We start from the raw sequence: 20,432 nt of genomic DNA on the forward strand, positions 1-20,432 counted from the left end.
AATAACCCATTACACAAATTAAATTACAAGAATTACTTATTGATTATTGTACTGCCAGAAATAATTACTATAACTACAATGATAACATATTAAATTAAAAATCTACTTACCATATTTAGTACTTAACTAAGGTATAGTAGTTATTACAGGTCCGTATTCAAAGACCTTCGAAGGTGAACCATTTTTATGTATAAAGTTCTATGGATAAAGTGACGAAAGTAAGTCTTGATTTTTTCAGTTCTTTGAAATATCGAAGAATCAGAATCATATTGTAATGAAAATTATAACGAATTACGAAACGTATATAATTAAAACTTGTATTTTCAGATATCAAAGAGGTTATCAGATTTCAATGATTTCATACAGGTTAAAAATATATTTAGACCCTCATGAAGATGATAAATGATAATCAATAAAATATGAGGTATATTATTTTAACGTTTTAATATATTTCATTTTCTTGCGTATTGAACTTTGTTATCATAATATTAAATTCTTCCTTATTTTTTTTTTAAATTTAATTTTTAATCTTTTTACAAATGTCCGTGTCTCACTGAGATAACTCATGATGTGGAGGTTAAGGAATATTATACCTCTTAGTGTTTGAAAATATATCTCATAATCGAACTAAATAATAATATATGTAGGTACTATTGCCCTATACCTATATTATGTTGGTTCACGATTTTTGGTCTAGTGACTAAACTCGACTCTAGTATACATTGTAGCTTGATGGAGACCATGTACTGCCTTATTGATACTTTATTAATATAATATCTTGTACACGTATAACTTGTATAAATAATTGATGTTGGTAGGTACGGTATTAATTTATTGTAAATTGTAATAAATAATAATAAAATATAAATATTATATAATAAAAGAATCCAATCGTATAATTATGGTACAATGTAATCATTGCCAGTCTAAAATTTAACAAGGATAAACAAAACAAATAGGTATGTTCATTTATTCTTACAAAATGTATTATTTTTAACTAAAGGTAAGTAAACAAACAATCGTAATAATAATAATCATCCATTTAGTTTTTAACAAATTACGGCTATATGAGCTACCTATATAAACATTGCATATTTACATTATAGACAATATAATATAATATAATTATTATGATGTAATCGTTAAATCTAATATAAACTCAAATATAAAATATACTCTCGAGGAACGCAAATGTTTTACAATAAAAATCTAAAAGCTAATATTGAGTAACAAATAAAACTAACAACAAACTTTTTTGACGTTAAGTACACGAAATAAAATACAAATTTTCTTAGTAAATTATTATACATGCGTACACATGGTAATGTGATGGTTATCATTTTGGTCAAGATTTAATCCATAAATCATTTGAAAACAATATCGGGATTATATACACGAAACGCGTTTCAAAAATTTGAAAATTGTATACTGAGATCATAAATTATAACCAAAACCTATGATGTGTTATAAATGTATAATATTTCTCATCAATTTATTAAATGACTTATTTTTATTAAAAATTATTATTTTTTGGACCAAATCGTGATATTTTCATGACCCTATCGTAATAAATCGGGATCATACATTTGAAAACTAGTACCTACCTATTAAAAATTATTTAAAAATATTTTATTTAAGACGTAAGTAAATAACACGAATAGGCAATAGCAAATAATATTCAATTAATTTTAATATATTGTATTGGTAAATGAGTTCAAATAAAAATTAATTTCACTAATTAAAAGTAGATATTGTATAATATAATGTTTACATAATATACCGAATTTATGTCAATATCATAATATAATTCTGGAACTTTTTTTTTTTTTTTTGGTAATCTAACGATTATATTTCATTATTTTAATCCCCTATTTTATGATTTTAACATACCTAATTGTACCTACTTAAAGTATAATATAAATATATAAAATAGATAAATATGTGTTTTTTAATTGATTTTAACCGGTAATGAATGTTTTAGTTTGGTAGACAGCTGCTGCAGTGAACAATACAATCAACACAATTAATGTAAATTGATCTTATTGGTTGGGTGATGCATACACATATTACCAATCGATTCCGTATTGCTGCAGTGACTTATTACAATTAGCATAATATAAACATATTACGAATATTTGAACAATGATGGTGTACATACGTACCACGGTAGGCAATAATATAATATATATTCTATTATAGGTACATCTTAGTTATTACTTTATTAGTCTTTAGGCCACTATACAACTTAATATATTATATGTATATTTTTGAATTATTGCTATCTACATTATTTCTGTATTTAATTATTTATGGGCGTTAGTTTATTGTACCAATATAATTATACACCTTATTACCATATTTGTTATACTATGCAAAATTTCCGTTTTGGCGTTAATAAACAACAACAATAATAATAATAATAGTAATAATCACTAATATTTAAATCTAAGTGTATAACTGCTTTATAGTACTAATAATATAATATTGTCAAGTTTTAAGCCCGTATTTGAGCATTTTTGTAAAACTAAAAACAAAATCGGTCACAATAGATTATTGAAAATACTAAATAGGGATTACGAATCAAATTTTTAGATAATATTACGCCAAAGGGCGCATGTAAATTTCACTGGTACATTTATTGTTCTGTAAAAGATTCCTAAACTCCACTGTTAATAAATTTATGTAAGCTAATAAACTTAACCGATATTATTGAAAAAAAGAACCAAATCAAATTTTGTATGCACAATAATTGTGTATAGGTACAATATTAATTTTATGAAAAATAAATTAATTTAAACTTAATTTGTCAACTACGATTAGATGCCTACGAGTCAGGTGAAATGAAATGGAAATACAATAACAAATTATGATTTTTTTTTTCTATAGATTATATTATAATATACAATGCCTTTATATTTTTACCTGATTTTTTTTCATAGTGGTGTTTTTATGGTTTATTTTAGGCAGAGTTACCACTAAAAATAAGTACTTGTGTCGGAGTTTACATGCGCCCATAAAAACTTCTTGATCTTGATGAAAAAACTGTAATAAATTCAAGAATATATATTATATATATTTTCACTATTGAAATTTTGTATGTTTATTGTGTGATGCCGTCATAGTTACTTTAGTTACTACGATAAATTAATGTATCTAATAATAGCAATAAACACATAGTAACTAAGTACATACTATGTGTCTATTTTATTATATTCATCATATTATATACCTATATATTTATGTTCATCTGAACATTTTTAAGCAATTGAATAAAAAGAGCTTATACCTAATTATTGATTAATGTATGGTAGTAAAAAGAAATGAGAATTCGACGATTTGAAAATTGAATAAATAATATGGTACAACGTTGTACTTAAAATAAAGTAAGTATTAAAGAGAGTTGAAAATGGGGAACGATCGATTCACGTGGCTATACAAAAAGAAAAAAAAATCTGGTTCTGTTTTTATAATATAGGTACGACAGGTAGGTATTATAACAAGCATTAACGATCGCTATCAAAAGATAACTACCTACTGGACAAAAATCGGATTTGTGTAAAACTACTATGGCGTAACGCGTCAAACCTTCTCCTACGCCGCGCGGAAGATATGGTTATTGTTTTGCAAGGGTGCGGTTAAAGTGGTCTCCTCGTTTTTGAAAATTTCGGGGGTCCTGAGCGACCACATCGGAAAACCGAAATGCATCTAAGCCGGTTTTTTACACCCCCTCAAATGAAATGCCGAGTGTCTGCGTCGCGGTTATCATGACAGCGGATCGTCCGTCGATTGTCATGCGGACGCGCGTCACTCGGAGACCGTCGTGGACGTGGGACACTCGTCGATGACGTTTATTGAACACTCGCTGCCGGCGTCGGACGTGTCTTGCAGCTCGTCGGTCGTGGTCGTGGACGACACCCGGCTGCCGGGTTCGTGTTGCAGGTACGCCGCCACTACCGGTCCGTACTCGTAACAGTAGTACGGGGCAGCGCCGGAAGCGGCGACGGCGCCCGGAGGAAAGTGATGCAACCCGTTGCCGAAAGTGGGCTGGTGGGGCAAATAACCGATCGGGGCGTGCTCAGCACCTCCACGGTGGAGGCGTTGGTGGTGTAAGTGGCTTCGGTGCTGGTGCAGTTGCTGTTGCAACAGTTGCTGCATTCGGTAATCGCCACTGGCCGCCGCCGCCGCAGCTGCAGCAGCCGCCGCCACGGCCACTGCACCCTGGGCTGCGTGTCTGGACGACTGACGGTGATAGGCCTCGGGCGACATCTGGTGCGCGGCCTCTTTGGGACACTCGTCGTTGCGGACCAGAACTTTGACCGCCACTCTTTTGGCAGGCGGACTACCTCCACCACCTCCACCACCCCCGGACGGCACTTGAAGTTGCTTGCGCTTGGTCTTGTACCGCCTGTTCTGGAACCATATCTTCACCTGAGTCTCGGTCAGCTTCAAAGAGTGGGCCAGGTCGGCACGTTCCGGGCCCGACAGGTAACGCTGCTGGTTGAACCGCCGTTCCAACTCGAACACCTTCGCGACAGACAGTAAAAACCATATCGTTAGATGTTGAATTATTATAATTTTGTGGGTAGGTACAAGCTGCGAATCGTTTACCTCCAGAGTACAGAGTCCTGCAGACTATACACTATAGTTATATTGTTTCTATTATTTTTATTAATAAGTACCAACTTAAATTTCAGATGAGTGCTATAATAGCGGAACATAACTTTTCCATGGTACCTTCCTACTATTGGCCATAGTATTACTACAATCATCTTTAACTTGAAATACTTATTTACAAAAAATAAAACTATTAAATCAATATTTGTTGCTTAAGTCAAAATATTTAGCGAGCTGCAAGTCTTGGTGTTTGGATGATGTTTAAACTAATCAGTGCCTAGGTAGGCATACAGCTAGTACTGACCTGGGTGTGCGAGAAAGCGGCTCTAGACCGTTTTTTGCGTTGTTGTATGTGCAGTGGCCTCTCACTGTGAGTCCGCAAGAATCGTGACAGTGCACTTCGATGGTCCCCCGTCCGATTAAATATGAAGTCCCCGTTACCCAAAAGTTCGATTCTCCTCCGGTATTCGATATCATGGAACTTAAGATCATCTGAAACACGTAAATTATCTATAGATATATCATGTTCAACGAAGTCTTGCAAACGCATCGATGGTACCACATCTCAACCTAATCTAAGATCGGTTGACGGTTTGAATAGACAGGTAACTTTACCTAACCAAACCAACACATCATCCATATCTAACTCAAACCTAACCTAACTAACTTACCCGCATTGCCTATTTGCAAATAATTAATTAATGTAGTATCTGTTTAAAAATTGTACTTATCTCTGGGGTAAAGTGGGTACAATACTGTGAACTTAAATCAAACATTTTATTTTTGCTAAAATGCAAATTTTCTTATTTTCTTGATGGTTTAAGGATAAGTACACCATAGAAATAATTGTTTAAATCTTACCAAGATCGGTGTCAACAGGATCAAATACCAATCTCACCAATCTAGCCACCCATCGATTGCCAAACTAGGATTTACGCGTGTTCACGACTTACGTTTCAATATAGTTTTTATTAATATTTTATGGAACATTTCCGATCACATTGTACCAGTCCAGGACCCGTAAAGTAATGAGAAAAAAGTCACAATTACCTATTATTAGGGTTTTAAAATTTCATGAAATTTATTTTTTTGAAATATTTCATTTTGATGAAAAATAAAAATAAAATGTTTATTATACCTAAAATTTTGTTGTCAACTTCTAAGTGAATATTATTAAAAGTTGGTTTATTGTATGAAACAAAGAAAATATGTAACATATTTACATATAATTTATAAGTTGTTTAACAAATCTATAATAGTTATAACAAACTATATGATCTAAGTATTAAATAATGAGCACAGAGCACCTTCACATCACTCAGCCACATATACACACATATTGTACGACTTTTGTACACTTAATAATTACTGAAAATACACTATTATTTCATTCATTGTTGAAATTGCCTTCAACTCTATTTCAAACCATTATCTTTTCTGATATACAACAATATTTTAAAACTCATGTAAAAAAATGTATTTATTCTCAAAATAATGCCAGGAATATTTTTCAGCACTATAAAATATAGAATATACAAATATGAAATAATAAATCAACAAAAATTATATGTTTTTCTTTAATTCTAAGTGTGTTCTCAATTTATTGTTTCTAATCATCTATAACCGAACACGTTTAAAAGAAGAAAAAATATTTTTCATAATTTCATTGAAATATTTCAAGAACAGTAAAATTTTCAATTTTGAAATATTTCAATTGAAAAATTTCAAGTGAAATATTTCAAATTTAGAACCCTACCTATTACAATACAGTAATTTTTCATCAAAATATACGAAAAAAACCGTATTTTGGGTCGTGTTTCAAATTTAAGCTCTCGTCTCTCCAGAACCTAGTGTCTTAAAACAATTCAGCCAACCTAAGTCAGCGCGGAAACGTGTCCACTAATGGATAAACCAGTTCACTTAATCAAGTGTCATTTGATATCATGTCGTTAAACCATATAATGTGGAAAAAGTACCTCTAATACCACCTCCAACCCTAGTGTAATAATCGCTCACCGCCATTTAATACAAAGCACATAAATACATAATACAATATAATGTAAATAAATTGAGAAATTTATTATTCAACTTCTAAAGCATTTAAATAAATTACTGCTAAAAATCCCCTACTGTTATTTGTAATAATAGTTTTTTTATCCACCCGATAGTCTTCAATCCAAAATAACGTACTTATTATAATAATATCTGAAAAAATATAATTTTTAATTAAAATATAGGTATGTATTGAATATTTGTCATGAAAACGATAGTATAGAATTTACAGATTTCACAAGAAAATAATTGCATATAGAATGCAAAACTACAGAACCAGAGACTTGAGATAATATATTTGTTTTATACAATGTATAAATTATTACTTATATAATTTATTCTAATTGAGTTATTATTCAGCTGTCTAGTTGTACGCCGAACAATTAAAATAAACGTATATTATAATTATACAGTGCTCGACTTAATAAATAGTATGGTGTATTCCAATGGCATATGAAACATTTTTGTTCCTTAGCACATTACTAGAATAACCTAACTGTGTGTATACTGTATACACGCATACAAATGATGTTTTAAAATTCTATTACTACAGTAAACAATTATAGCAGTTACCTAATTAAAATATATAATATTACGTGCAATTGCATATAGTAATGCGTAACATGACTACTGGCAGACTATCGTGAATATTGTTGGTAAAAAAAATGTTATTGAACGAGACGCGAAAACACTCTGTATACGCGATATGATATTATCACAGGTGTGCCTAAATGTATTTGTGAACACGTAATCTTATACAAATTATTTTATAGTACCTATGGGTAATAAATAATAATTATTGTGGTTATGAACTTTCGCAGCGAGGGCTGTCGGGGGTACTCGGGTGGTACGTACGTCGGAAAAGTGTCGTCGGCCTCCCGTCGGGTGCATTGACTGTAATACCGTATTATGCACGGAATAACTGTTGTGACAACAATGACATAACGTACCCATATAACTTACGCTCGTATTGTAATAGGTATCATAACCGCGGTAACGGTCGCGGCGGCCGTACAAGCCCGTGCCCAGCGTCGGCTAATAGCGTTAAAAGGTTTTTAATAATTTTTCGCCGTGTGAAATAAGAAATGACAACAACAACAATAATAACAATATAATATGGGTAATGTAAACGACGTGACGTGACACTTGCACCACTTGTACAGGACCGACCGTGCTTTTACCTTGACACGCGCACAGCACGCGCCGCTTCTCTTTCTCGCATTTATAATATTATACCTAATACGCCATCGCGATCGTGTCATGTAGCTCGGCTAATGGACGGTACCGGCGCCTATAACCTATATTAATATAGGTACCGCACCTCCCGAAACTATTACGATACACACGGTTTTCCACGCACTAGACCAGAATATAATAAGTAAGCTATGCCATTAAGTCTCTTATATAAGCAATATTATATTAATAATTAATGTATAGGTACTATACACGCGTAATGTTTTTTTTTTCATTGACTTTTTATGGAACCCAAAAACGTCACCGCTGCAAGCCTATCATGTACGACGTGTGCGACTGAATATAGCTGCAATAGCAATTGCAAAGTATTTGAAGGGGAATCGGTTTTGTTGGTGTGCTCGACGATTACCCCTTAAACGAATGCCCGTCGCCGCTCGGAGGTCTCTTGCGACACAAGTGACGAGAAATATACGCACAATGAATGAATAAATCGCTGATGATGATAAAAAGTTACAATACGATATTATATTAATCGAGTCAATTATCGGTAACGAGATATAAAGATTTTGTATTCTAAGTACCATATAATATAATAGTATGATGTTGATCTGGATAGTAATATTATAATACGCCATCGCGATCGTGTCATGCAGCTCGGCTAATGGATGGTGCCGGCGCCTATAACCTATATTAATATAGGTACCGCACCTCCCGAAACTATTACGATACACACGGTTTTCCACGCACTAGACCAGAATATAATAAGTAAGCTATGCCATTAAGTCTCTTATATAAGCAATATTATATTAATAATTAATGTATAGGTACTATACACGCGTAATGTTTTTTTTTTCATTGACTTTTTATGGAACCCAAAAACGTCACCGCTGCAAGCCTATCATGTACGACGTGTGCGACTGAATATAGCTGCAATAGCAATTGCAAAGTATTTGAAGGGGAATCGGTTTTGTTGGTGTGCTCGACGATTACCCCTTAAACGAATGCCCGTCGCCGCTCGGAGGTCTCTTGCGACACAAGTGACGAGAAATATACGCACAATGAATGAATAAATCGCTGATGATGATAAAAAGTTACAATACGATATTATATTAATCGAGTCAATTATCGGTAACGAGATATAAAGATTTTGTATTCTAAGTACCATATAATATAATAGTATGATGTTGATCTGGATAGTAATATTATAATACGCCATCGCGATCGTGTCATGCAGCTCGGCTAATGGATGGTGCCGGCGCCTATAACCTATATTAATATAGGTACCGCACCTCCCGAAACTATTACGATACACACGGTTTTCCACGCACTAGACCAGAATATAATAAGTAAGCTATGCCATTAAGTCTCTTATATAAGCAATATTATATTAATAATTAATGTATAGGTACTATACACGCGTAATGTTTTTTTTTTCATTGACTTTTTATGGAACCCAAAAACGTCACCGCTGCAAGCCTATCATGTACGACGTGTGCGACTGAATATAGCTGCAATAGCAATTGCAAAGTATTTGAAGGGGAATCGGTTTTGTTGGTGTGCTCGACGATTACCCCTTAAACGAATGCCCGTCGCCGCTCGGAGGTCTCTTGCGACACAAGTGACGAGAAATATACGCACAATGAATGAATAAATCGCTGATGATGATAAAAAGTTACAATACGATATTATATTAATCGAGTCATTTATCGGCAACGAGATATAAAGATTTTGTATTCTAAGTACCATATAATATTATAGTATGATGTTGATCTGGAGCATTTTTTAATAGGTTTTTTCAAATGATCGATTTTTTCAAATCATTTAGATATACGTCCAATAATAATACACCTATAAAGTTTTGATTTATTTCGTGTTAATACTGCAGTTCGAAGCGGAAGTCGCAGCACCATGTTATAGTAGTTATATTGGTGTGGATGAACAATTATTAGTTGAAGCTATAAGAATTACTATAGAAAAAAAATCATAAATTATTATATAATCAACACGAAACGCGCGATTATTTATCAACGATTATTTATCGGCGCAGAGGTCACTTATTCCTGCAGCTCCCTCGCGTTTATAGTCTCCCGTATTATATACTTATATTCTTTCTAATTGATTCGAGCTGTCACGGAGGACGGTAATCAGATATATATATATATACACACACACACCTATATATTATACAATGCGTGTATATAATACTTTAGCGGTGGCAAGGAGTTGGCTAGGCTGGAGGGTGCGGGGTGTCGGAAGAGCACTCACCGCGAGGCTCCTGTTAATGCATCGCACTTGACTTCCAAACAAAACGAACGTATATATAATATATATATATATTATCTTTGATGGTCTGGTTCGTATATATAATAATAGTAATAATAATAATAATACGTGATCCGTTTGTTTGTTCGTCTTGTGGACGGGCTCTGCCGCAGCCGCCACCGTTTGTTTACCTATACGGGACATAAAATAATAATATATTATATTATCAATCGACCCCGCGCCCCGCCGTCACCACCACCACCACCACCACCACCACCACCACCAACGTATTATACAGCCTCCGCGGGACCCACTGCGACCGTGTTATCCTTCGAGGGGTGCACAGCTCGCGCGCGTTCAAGTGGATAATCACGGGCGCGAGCTATCGCGGTGCAGACGGACAGATTCGATCGGAAGAGTTTCCACGGACCGGGACGAACGAGAAGGAAATATGACGACGCGGGAGAGAGCACGAGATTTTTGACCGTGGGAGAGAGTGTGGACGAGAGAGAGAGAGAAAACTATTATTATCATTGCCTACCTATCCATTATATAATGCGTATATACACTGCACGCACCCCGCGCGACACACAGTCATCCGGTCGGAAGTATATTGTACTGCAGCAGACCGCGGTGTATACGCATATATTTTATTACAAATAGTATCATGCTATTTATTTATTTATTTATTTTTGTTCTTAATCGACACCGGTGACAATATCATGGCCATTATAAGTTACAATTTAAAATTTAAAATTTTTTTTTTTTTAATTTTATTGTAAAGTTTATAGTTTCGTTTAAGAGTTTAAGCATTTTTGTGATGTTGTCTGCGTCTGGTCCGAGTGCTGCGTCCGAGGTGTTGGGTACGTTGAAGTTTCCGTGTTCATCTGCAAACTGCATTGGAGACGTTCAGTGATTAAGTGGTTGACTGAGAGTTCATTCCACAAGAAATGCACCGTGGTTTTTCTCCTTTTTCCATGAGGTATCCACGTGTAAGGCGGGGGTGGCCGATGCGGAGTCTGTTTATCATACTATTATTACGTGTTTTAAATAGTCATAGTAAGTGGCGCTCCAACCCCCCGCTGAGCGGAAACAGCGATAGTGATTCCCCCGTGGGTATTCTCACGATTAATTATAATTTTCGTTTCTTGAATGTTCAATAGGTATAATATAATATTAATAATATGTCCGTGTACAACAGTAAAACATTGTTATACCGTCCGCTGTTGCTGCTACTGCTATATTAGAGCGTTTCTGTATTATATTTTATGTTGCCATCATTTTGAAATGTGTATACTTCAAAACCCTTCTAGTCCATTATGATAGTTTTTTACCGTCCCGCGTAACGTAGGAAAATGCTTAAAAGCAATAATGTGATTAAAATAAAACGATATACATATATCTTGAGTAAACAAACATATTGTATATTATATTATATTGAATTAGATACATTATCATTTTCAAAAAATTTTTTAAAAATTTGAATAAATTCATAGGTTATTAAATAAAAAAAAAACGGGAGTGAGCATGCTTGGTAAATCGCCCTGTATTTATTATAATTCATGAGTGCTGCATAATATAGGTAAGTAGCTTTTTATGTTGGCAAATGGCAATATAGCATACTCATTTTCGGTAATTTTACCTACCCATATTACACGAGTAATAATGTTATACAACTATAAGAATTTAAAAGATAACTGTACAATTCTACATTCACGTTGATAATGTAAAAGTCTTCTAAGTAAGTACAAATATCTTTGTAAAAATTGTTCTTAACATTTTGAAGTGTCTTATGTTAAGTGTGGCCAAAAGAACTTTCGTTTTAAAGTGTTGATTTATTATGAAAATAAACTATTTATATACTTATGTCTTATACCAAACGCATTATTAGTGGTGCACGTTTATCTATATGTTTATGAATACCATTAAATGAACAAACGTTTTAATTCTGTTTATTTATTCTTACATTAAGAATTATGTTTACATTAAAACACGAACGTTTTAATTTTCAATCTTCTTCAGTAAAACGTTAAACTTCTACAGTCAGAATGCACAATAATCTGATAAATAAATTAGTTATATTATACATTGTCTAACATATACATTAAATAAAATGAATCAATCAACAATGATATGGGTTACTATTGGTTAAATGGCGAATGAGTATATTAAAATCAAATCATGTGGTAAACATTAAATGAGGCCGGGGAGAATAACAACAAGCAAATTTTTAATTAATGGTTTTCTGTAAATTGGAGTGACCCATTAACCGTTACATGCTAAACCTTTCCCCCCTACGTAATTTTTTGTAACGAGGGATGGATTTCTAATTGTAAAACGGTATGCTAATCACCAGCATATAATAATAATATATTATAATTTACGCATTTTAAATAAACAGTCAATTTCTAAAGTTATAAAATAATAGTCCAACTAATAACATGTTTGTGAATTGCATCGTTCTAAGCACAATATTTCCTGAAAAAAGCTTTTCCGGTTTTCAAAAATTTAAAAATAAAATTGACCAAAGTCTAGAAAAAATCGTATCCTGAGAGTATTTTTGTCATAGTTGTTGACTTTCCTGATTTGTATAGCCATCCTCGTTCACGTCGACGATACGACAATCTCGACGAAACTGACAAGTATTCGATATCGTAATCAATAGAACAAACACAATTGATATCTTATAATAACGCTGCAGCTTATTATGACATTTTACGAAGAAAGCAAAAATAATTTGTATTCACCATTATAGTAAGTATATTATTGGCGATTATATTGAAATATAAACGACACCATACTACATTTTTTAACAATGAAGAAATAATTATTTGAATGCAATTCGTGTAGGCATTGGACCAGACACCCAACTTTATAAATAAATTAAACTTGATAGCTATATATATATTTAAAATATATCAGTATAAACAGTTAATACTAAGTATACAATGATGAGCCACAGTAATTATACTGTATTTAAACTTTAATTTATGGAAAACGGTAACCCGTCTTCTAAAGAGTGAATCATCAGCTTGCCTCCATTATTCCTTCAATAAATACAATTATTCAAATTATGATTTTTCGAATTTTGAAGTAGGTACTTATACTTAAATGAAATATTTTCAATAGAGAACCACCCTTTTTGCTGTAAATATTTTATCAGATTTTGAATCTAGATAGTATAAGTACATCTAAATTTAAATTTTCTGAGTAATTAAACTTTATTACTTTACTGCTATAGGTATACTAATAGTCTTACGTTGAATATAAAAATACGTATTTAATATTTAGTATAGAACCAACTTTGTAGCATAGGTACAAAAATAGTATTCTTTATAATTTTTTTAATGCGTGATTTTTTTTTAGATTACTTAAAAACATAAACAAAAATTATTTTTCGTGAATGTGTCTTGTCTATGTTTGCGTGGCCTCGTGGGTAAGAGAGAGAAAACAAATGGTTTACTAATATCTTCTCATTATTAATAAGTATAATGTTTTTAATTCATTGTTGACCCCCTCCCCCCTCACATATTAAACGTATTTTCATGGACTATGAAGTTTAATAATTCAATTCTACGTACTCGTTCAAATTGCATTATAAATTTATCAACATTTTAAAAAAATGAATCTGCAGCTTTACAATTTACAGAAAAAAGGGTGTTATACTCAATTGAAAAAAAGCAATGTTTATATCGATATAGGATACTCAGTAAATCGTATGAAAATTATTAGGATTGAAAATATTGTCTTAAATATTATTAAAAAATTAGAATTTGAAAAAATTCTTTGTTAATGGAAAAAATGGGAGTAAGCTTGTGAATTTATGAATCACTCTGAATGATAGTTAGCGTAAGTTAAGTATATTTTATATAAATGATTTGCAAACATTTACCCAGCTCAGCAGACACCAACTAGCCGATATGTACACGCATAATAAACATATAATGTAGGTGGATTTAGATGAACATAAAAAATCAATAATTTTAAACTGTGATTGTCCTGAAAAATTTAAACATATATTGTTCAATGTTTGAGTACCGAAATAGTTTAATAGGCATAAATTTATATACATATAAATATAGATAGTAGTAGATAATTATTAATTAAAATATAATATTGTAAAATGTTATGATTGTGGAAAACGTAGCACAACAGGTATGGATTGACACCATCAATGAATATAATATTGAAAATTATTTATACATAATTATCACATATAAATATATAAAAAAAACTTCTAATAAAAATTAATCATATCATATTATTTTGTTTTCAAATGTTCTTTAGGTGTGGATTTTAAGTTAAAAATCGTAATAATATGAAATAATCCAGAGCATGTTATTATAGTATTACACCTACTGTTTTATGTCCATGATAGACAGCGCGAGATAAGTTAAACATTTTAGACGCACTTCCTGCGTAATTAAAAAAAATAAGTTAATTTGATTTGATTGTAAAAATATTATTATACTAAAATATATAATATAGGTATCTTTACTTTTTCATAAAATCTCAACTATAATAATTAAAAAGATACATATAATATATAATATATATCACATCACAACTTTTTCAGTTGGGCCCATTATTTTTTTGAAGAATAAGTGATAACTGATCAAACAAATAATTACATACATATAATAATACGAATAAAATAGTATATAAAAAGAGTCGGGAGTGATATACATATTATATTTTGTTAACAGATAACTCCTCGCGTGTCTCGTAAACTCTGATCACAACGAGCTTATAATATTTGCAACCATATAAAACAACAGCTTATAATATTACAAGCTGTCGTTAATTATTATAATATGTAAGCCTTTTATTATAGTTTATAGTACCTATTCTTGATTGCATTTCTTTCCACGTACCTCAATATAACACTAGCTCATGTCCTTAATGTCACGTAAGAACCCATCGCAAAAACTATGGACAAAATAGTCCACTTGACAGACTCCCAGCACCAGGAAATCTATCTAACTTTGATTTATTCTTTGATTTTCCACCATACCTAAAAAGACATTTTATCCTGTTCTGTAGTCTTCTCTCATATTGTATTAATATTTTCCTATATTATCTTACATTATTATACTCTTGAGCTTATTATTAATATTGTAATATTATGTTAATCGTAAATGTACTATAAGGCGTCAACTCAATAAATAAATATTAAATAGAGGTAGCTCTAACCGACAGTTTAAAACGATAGTCATATACTGTGCGGACTTGCCTTTTTTGTCGGCGCATTTGTTGTTGGTCATGTCCAGCGCTCCGTCGGCGCAGTTCTTGGCGCGACGTGCAGCAGGTGCCGCCGCGGCGACTCCATCGCGGGCCACTCGGTCGTCGCTTTTGAGTATGTCCGCTATGGAGAACGGGGTGAGATTCTTGTCCTCGGTCATCCGTGCGGCGTGGACGCGTGTCGCGGGTGCGGTGCAGACTGTGTGCAATAGTCCACCGATTTCGTCAATACTATAATAATATAGGTACCGCGGCACGGGGCGATGTTATGACCGTGCGCCTACACTGTCCGTCGTCAAAGTTTCTCGGTTTCGACGTGTGACGCAAATTATGTCATAACGATATTATCATGTAGGCGCCTGTCGTATATACAGCCCGAAAAGTCGCGCCGTAGCCCGCGGGTCCAACGGATTGCGAGGAGTGTTGCGCGTAACAACGGTTCGAGGTTACGTCGTACGCGCGACAACAACTATGTTATAATGGCGGCGGTCGTCTCCGGGTCGTGCTCGTGCAGAGGGAAGACTCTTCGCTGTTCACGTGCACCGTGCGATGGATATTCGCCCTGAACACTGCGGTTCGCGTATGTGCAATGCCTACTTACTGGGTAGTTGTGGTTGTGCGGACGACCGCGCTCGATCGTTGTGCCGTGCGGACGGAGTGTTGCGGACGGACGACTACGATCCGGCACGATATCGCGCCGTACAATAATATAATGTCATGATATATTATGTGCGCGCGGGTATACTTAGGCGCGCGACGCGAGTGTGCCGGCGAAGGGTCTGTCGCGGCGGGGTCGACAAAGGGACCGGCCGCCCGGCGACGGACCAATGGCGTGCGCGCTCTGGACGCCCTCCGACCGCGGGACCGCCCGCCCAAAGTTTCGACTTACGCGGTACGTAATATTGCAATGATATGCTTAATAGTTTTGGAGACGCCGATCGGCATCGGTATCGAAATCGCGTGAGCCGATAATGTACGAGAGTCGCGATACAATAATGTGTATATATAGGTAGGTATATATCGGCGCATACTAGTTGGGTCCCTGATTGCAATTGTGTACCGATCAGAGGTCCCTGTAAAAAAGCCCGCTGTCGTACTAGTTAGGTCCCGCGCTCAAAAGCCTACTGCACCGGTTGGCTCTAGGAGTATTTTTTTTCCCTAATGCTTACTATTTTATTTTCGTGATTTGCAATCGTCGTCTGTATATTTCGTTAATGGTTAATTGGGCTGAAATTCATAAGGCACGCAGAGTTCAACGCATTTTATTGCTACCACAAGATATCACTATTATTATACCTAACCGGTGTATTTCGATTTTCAACGCAAAGCACGTGATCCATATTGTATAATTATATTCGTTCATTACATTATTACTAAGATTCGATAAATAATTATAAACGGACCCATTTCGAACTCATAACATTGTACATGCCCGGACCCGATTCGTACAAAATTTAAAACTCATATTATTTTCGGACTGGGATATAGGTATTATATATTATATAAAGTCGCTTTGTACGAAATATAGCGAGCACTAATCGTACCCACATAGACAAAACAATATATTTTATGTAGCCTTTTCAACTCTAAAAATATATATATACCCACAGCCTAATATCGTATTGTTTTCATGTACCTATATGTGAACTGATAGCTGCGGGGTCTTTAACGTTGTGAAATGACGCTAATAAAGCCACGACTGTGTTGTAATAACACGTAGAACAATTTATTTATTAATTATCCATCGATCCGTTGAAAGTACCTATATTATAATTAGTAGGTACCTGCTATATGTTATTTATAATATTATACGTGTAATAAATGATTATAGAAATTAAAAAAAACTGTAAACACGATTTTAGATTTAACGGCACGTGATGACGACGAGATCTTGCGACACATCTTAATCTTATTACTCTCTACTAGGTGTTTTTATTGAAAAAATATTAATTTGTTTTGTATAAAAAAATTATGCACATTAGATTATATTAAATATTTTGATCTAAAGTGGAAATATCTTTGATAACTTTTATATAAAAAAAAGTAATTATAATATAATATGTAATTATAGGTACTTATATTATATTATATTGTTGTAAGTGGTGGTGCATGTAGTGATTTGAAACTTCAATTATTACAATTGAATTAATATATAGGTGCAGGGAAATTATTTAAAATTTTAATAAACGAACTTATCGGATTGTAGGTAAAATTTACTTTTGAACGGAAGTCCCCGGGAAATTACGAGATTTAGAATAATTATAACAAAGATTATTTAGATTAAAGGCATTACTGCGGTTTAATTATTCTGTTGTTATATGGTTATTTTTATAAGACAGAAAATTGCTAGATATAGAGTATTGGTGCATTTTGAATTCGTCCAAACTCGTGCACCGTTCAGTTTCAGTATATATATTATCGTCGGTTATTATCCAATGTTCGGTCACATTTTTGGTTTATCAATTTTTCTTAAATATCATAAAATATGCTCATCTGCAACTGGTGCGTGACAAACAAAACGATAATATAATTTGAAATGAGACGGACGTTTCTGTACATTATCTACACTCGGGTGAGAAATCCCATATACACACAAGGAGTACAACACAACCCTAAATAAACAAATTCGTATATATATATAATATGCCGTTTATGTTCCGAGTGAAGTATGTACTATGTGTATTATATATATATATAATAATATGATCGTTTATATTATAATGTATAATATATTTTTACGGAAGAGTGCTACGTGTGGGTTTCATTCATAATTTTATTAAAAATCGTACGAACCGTCACGGTGCCACAATAATAATATAATATTATAATATGCAGCAACTATAACAATATATTATGATATCGTCAGCTTTATATTATAATGTTATTTCGAAATAGTCGAATTATTATAAGATTGAGTGTCCACGGTTTTTTCCACATACATATCTATTATCTATATAATATACTGATAATATTATATAATTAGTTACACACTTAAGTATACAAAATATATTAATATTGTTGTATTGTATCAATGAAACAAAACTAGTAAGGAAATCATTACAATGTTATCAAGACTCGAAAACTAAGCCGGTTTTTAAATATTCATTAATTATTATTGTTATTAGTTTATTAATATATACAATAATATAATATGAAGGATATACAAGGGAAAAACGGAAGTGGTCCATTATTATCGATTTTGATTTAATGATTTGATCTGGTAGCACATTATGAGTAATGTTTAGTGTTGAAATCGATTCAGTGAAAAAATCTTTCTGTCCGCTATTATTGAAGGGAAAAGTCGGAAATAGTGGTGAAGAATGATTGCAGCCCATGCAATTGTGAGGAAAACAGGTTGGAGTCCAATTCCGAAATATCTATTTATTTTTTTAAAAAAGAGAAAAAAGATTGAATATGTCATAAGTTTTGTTTTGATGTATTTTTTTTCCCATAGTAATCATTACAATTTTTAATTTATGTCCATTAGTTTTCAAAGTTATTTTACTAAAATAATAGCTCATAAAGTTTCTTTTTTTGTTTAATTTATTATTAGATGGGTAGAAGTCTAAAGATATTAGTTTTTGATTTCCTGAAAAATTAACAGATATGGACTACTATCTTTTTTTCCTGTACCCTTCATATATTATACATTTTCGTATTTTCGTATTTTCGTATTTTTTAATTATGCTATTCTAAGTTGCAAAACATGTTAGGAATTAACTATACACATAAATACTTAGTAAAATAATTTAATCATAATTTATCGAATTATATTCAATTTTTTTTTTTGTAATTATAAATATAATATTGAATTTTATTCAGATTTTGGATTTGGTTCTTAATTGATTTCCGATGTATGGATATAATTAGATACGTATTCAAGGTTTTTACTCTCTTAGTATTCTGTAGACTACAGGACGTGCGAAATCAACATCTTTTAAAAAACGAGAAAAATTAATAACATACAAAAGATGAATCATTTTACAAGTGTCCGTAAAAGTAAATTATTGTTATCGTTATGAATTTTATACATTGGTAATAACTAATAATTATTTACATTGTCGTAATAGTATAGCGTTTTAATTGTAAAATACATGTAGGTATCTAACATATTTTGTGTCCTTCAATAAATTGTTTAATAACTTATGATTATGATAAATAAATAAACACACTAGGACTAGGTAGATGAAGTTGAACATTTTTACAATAAATAATAGTTATTTTCTCTGACGATTGTAAAACTGTAAACACACGTCACGCACTGAAGTTGTATACTACCTATAAGGCTATAAATATTAGGTTAGTATAATAATTACCTAGGTATATCGTGATTAAACATTAATTACATGATGCATTTAAAACCTAATCTCACACTCTATATTAATAAATAATAATAGTTATAGTGTTATACTTTATACGTTCTCAGATGCATAAAATAAAATACATTTTGTATATTTATAGTATAAAAATCATTTGCTTGACTACCGTGTGTTTATAGTTTTATATAAAGGAGAACGATTTAGTCGAAGGGTACTTTCTATGTTATACGGTTTCGATGAATATATGTTTACGTAAACAGTATACTGTTTCCCGCATAACCATAACATAATATAGATGCACCGAAGTTACACAAACCATGTACTTTTTACTATAACATTTTTTTTGTCTAAAAAAGTACCCACATACCTACTTAAGTTTTCAATATTTTCTTTTGAAATTCGTTAAAATTTAGAACTACCTATATTTTAAATTAACGATAAAGTGCGTCAACTTACGTATTTTTCTTATCTCACACTGTATAATAATTATATGTATAAGTATAATACTTAAGTACAACTTATGAGGATAAGCAGTTGTAAACGTTCCGGCGATCATTGATTTTAGGCCTATATATTATAGTATCCAACATTTAGAGCATACTACGGTTTATTAATTATATTATTAGTGTATACGGTTAACTAATTATATTATTAGTGTTTGGTAATGGAACAAGTATGGTTAAAAACTTAAAAATGATGAGATAAATTATTGCCATGTTCCATATGTGATCAATATCTATATGTTTCTTT

At 32.5% G+C, this 20,432-nt stretch overlaps 1 protein-coding gene across 1 annotated transcript; it reads right to left on the bottom strand.

Moving 5' to 3' along the window:
* Nucleotides 1–926: 926 nt before the first annotated feature.
* LOC132952066 (homeobox protein zampogna-like) lies at nucleotides 927–16,086 on the bottom strand. The gene is made up of 3 exons (XM_061024197.1): nucleotides 15,356–16,086; nucleotides 4,919–5,106; nucleotides 927–4,524 (listed from the first exon to the last, which is right to left on the bottom strand). Exons 1-3 carry the CDS (start codon nucleotides 15,522–15,524, stop codon nucleotides 3,805–3,807), a joined length of 1,077 nt encoding a protein of 358 aa, XP_060880180.1. The 5' UTR covers nucleotides 15,525–16,086; the 3' UTR covers nucleotides 927–3,804.
* Between the last annotated feature and the right edge of the window lie 4,346 nt (nucleotides 16,087–20,432).

Source organism: Metopolophium dirhodum, chromosome 9, assembly GCF_019925205.1.
Source record: "Metopolophium dirhodum isolate CAU chromosome 9, ASM1992520v1, whole genome shotgun sequence".
NCBI lineage: Eukaryota > Metazoa > Arthropoda > Insecta > Hemiptera > Aphididae > Metopolophium > Metopolophium dirhodum.

Bases quoted from the DNA above. Each gene is read 5' to 3' on its own strand.
- LOC132952066 (XM_061024197.1), bottom strand. From the start codon at position 15,524: ATGACCGAGGACAAGAATCTCACCCCGTTCTCCATAGCGGACATACTC. The intron at 5,107-15,355 runs GCAAGTCCGCAC...TACGTGTTTCAG, and splicing joins CAAATGCGCCGACAAAAAAG to ATGATCTTAAGTTCCATGAT. The intron at 4,525-4,918 runs GTCAGTACTAGC...TCTGTCGCGAAG, and splicing joins CCGCTTTCTCGCACACCCAG to GTGTTCGAGTTGGAACGGCG.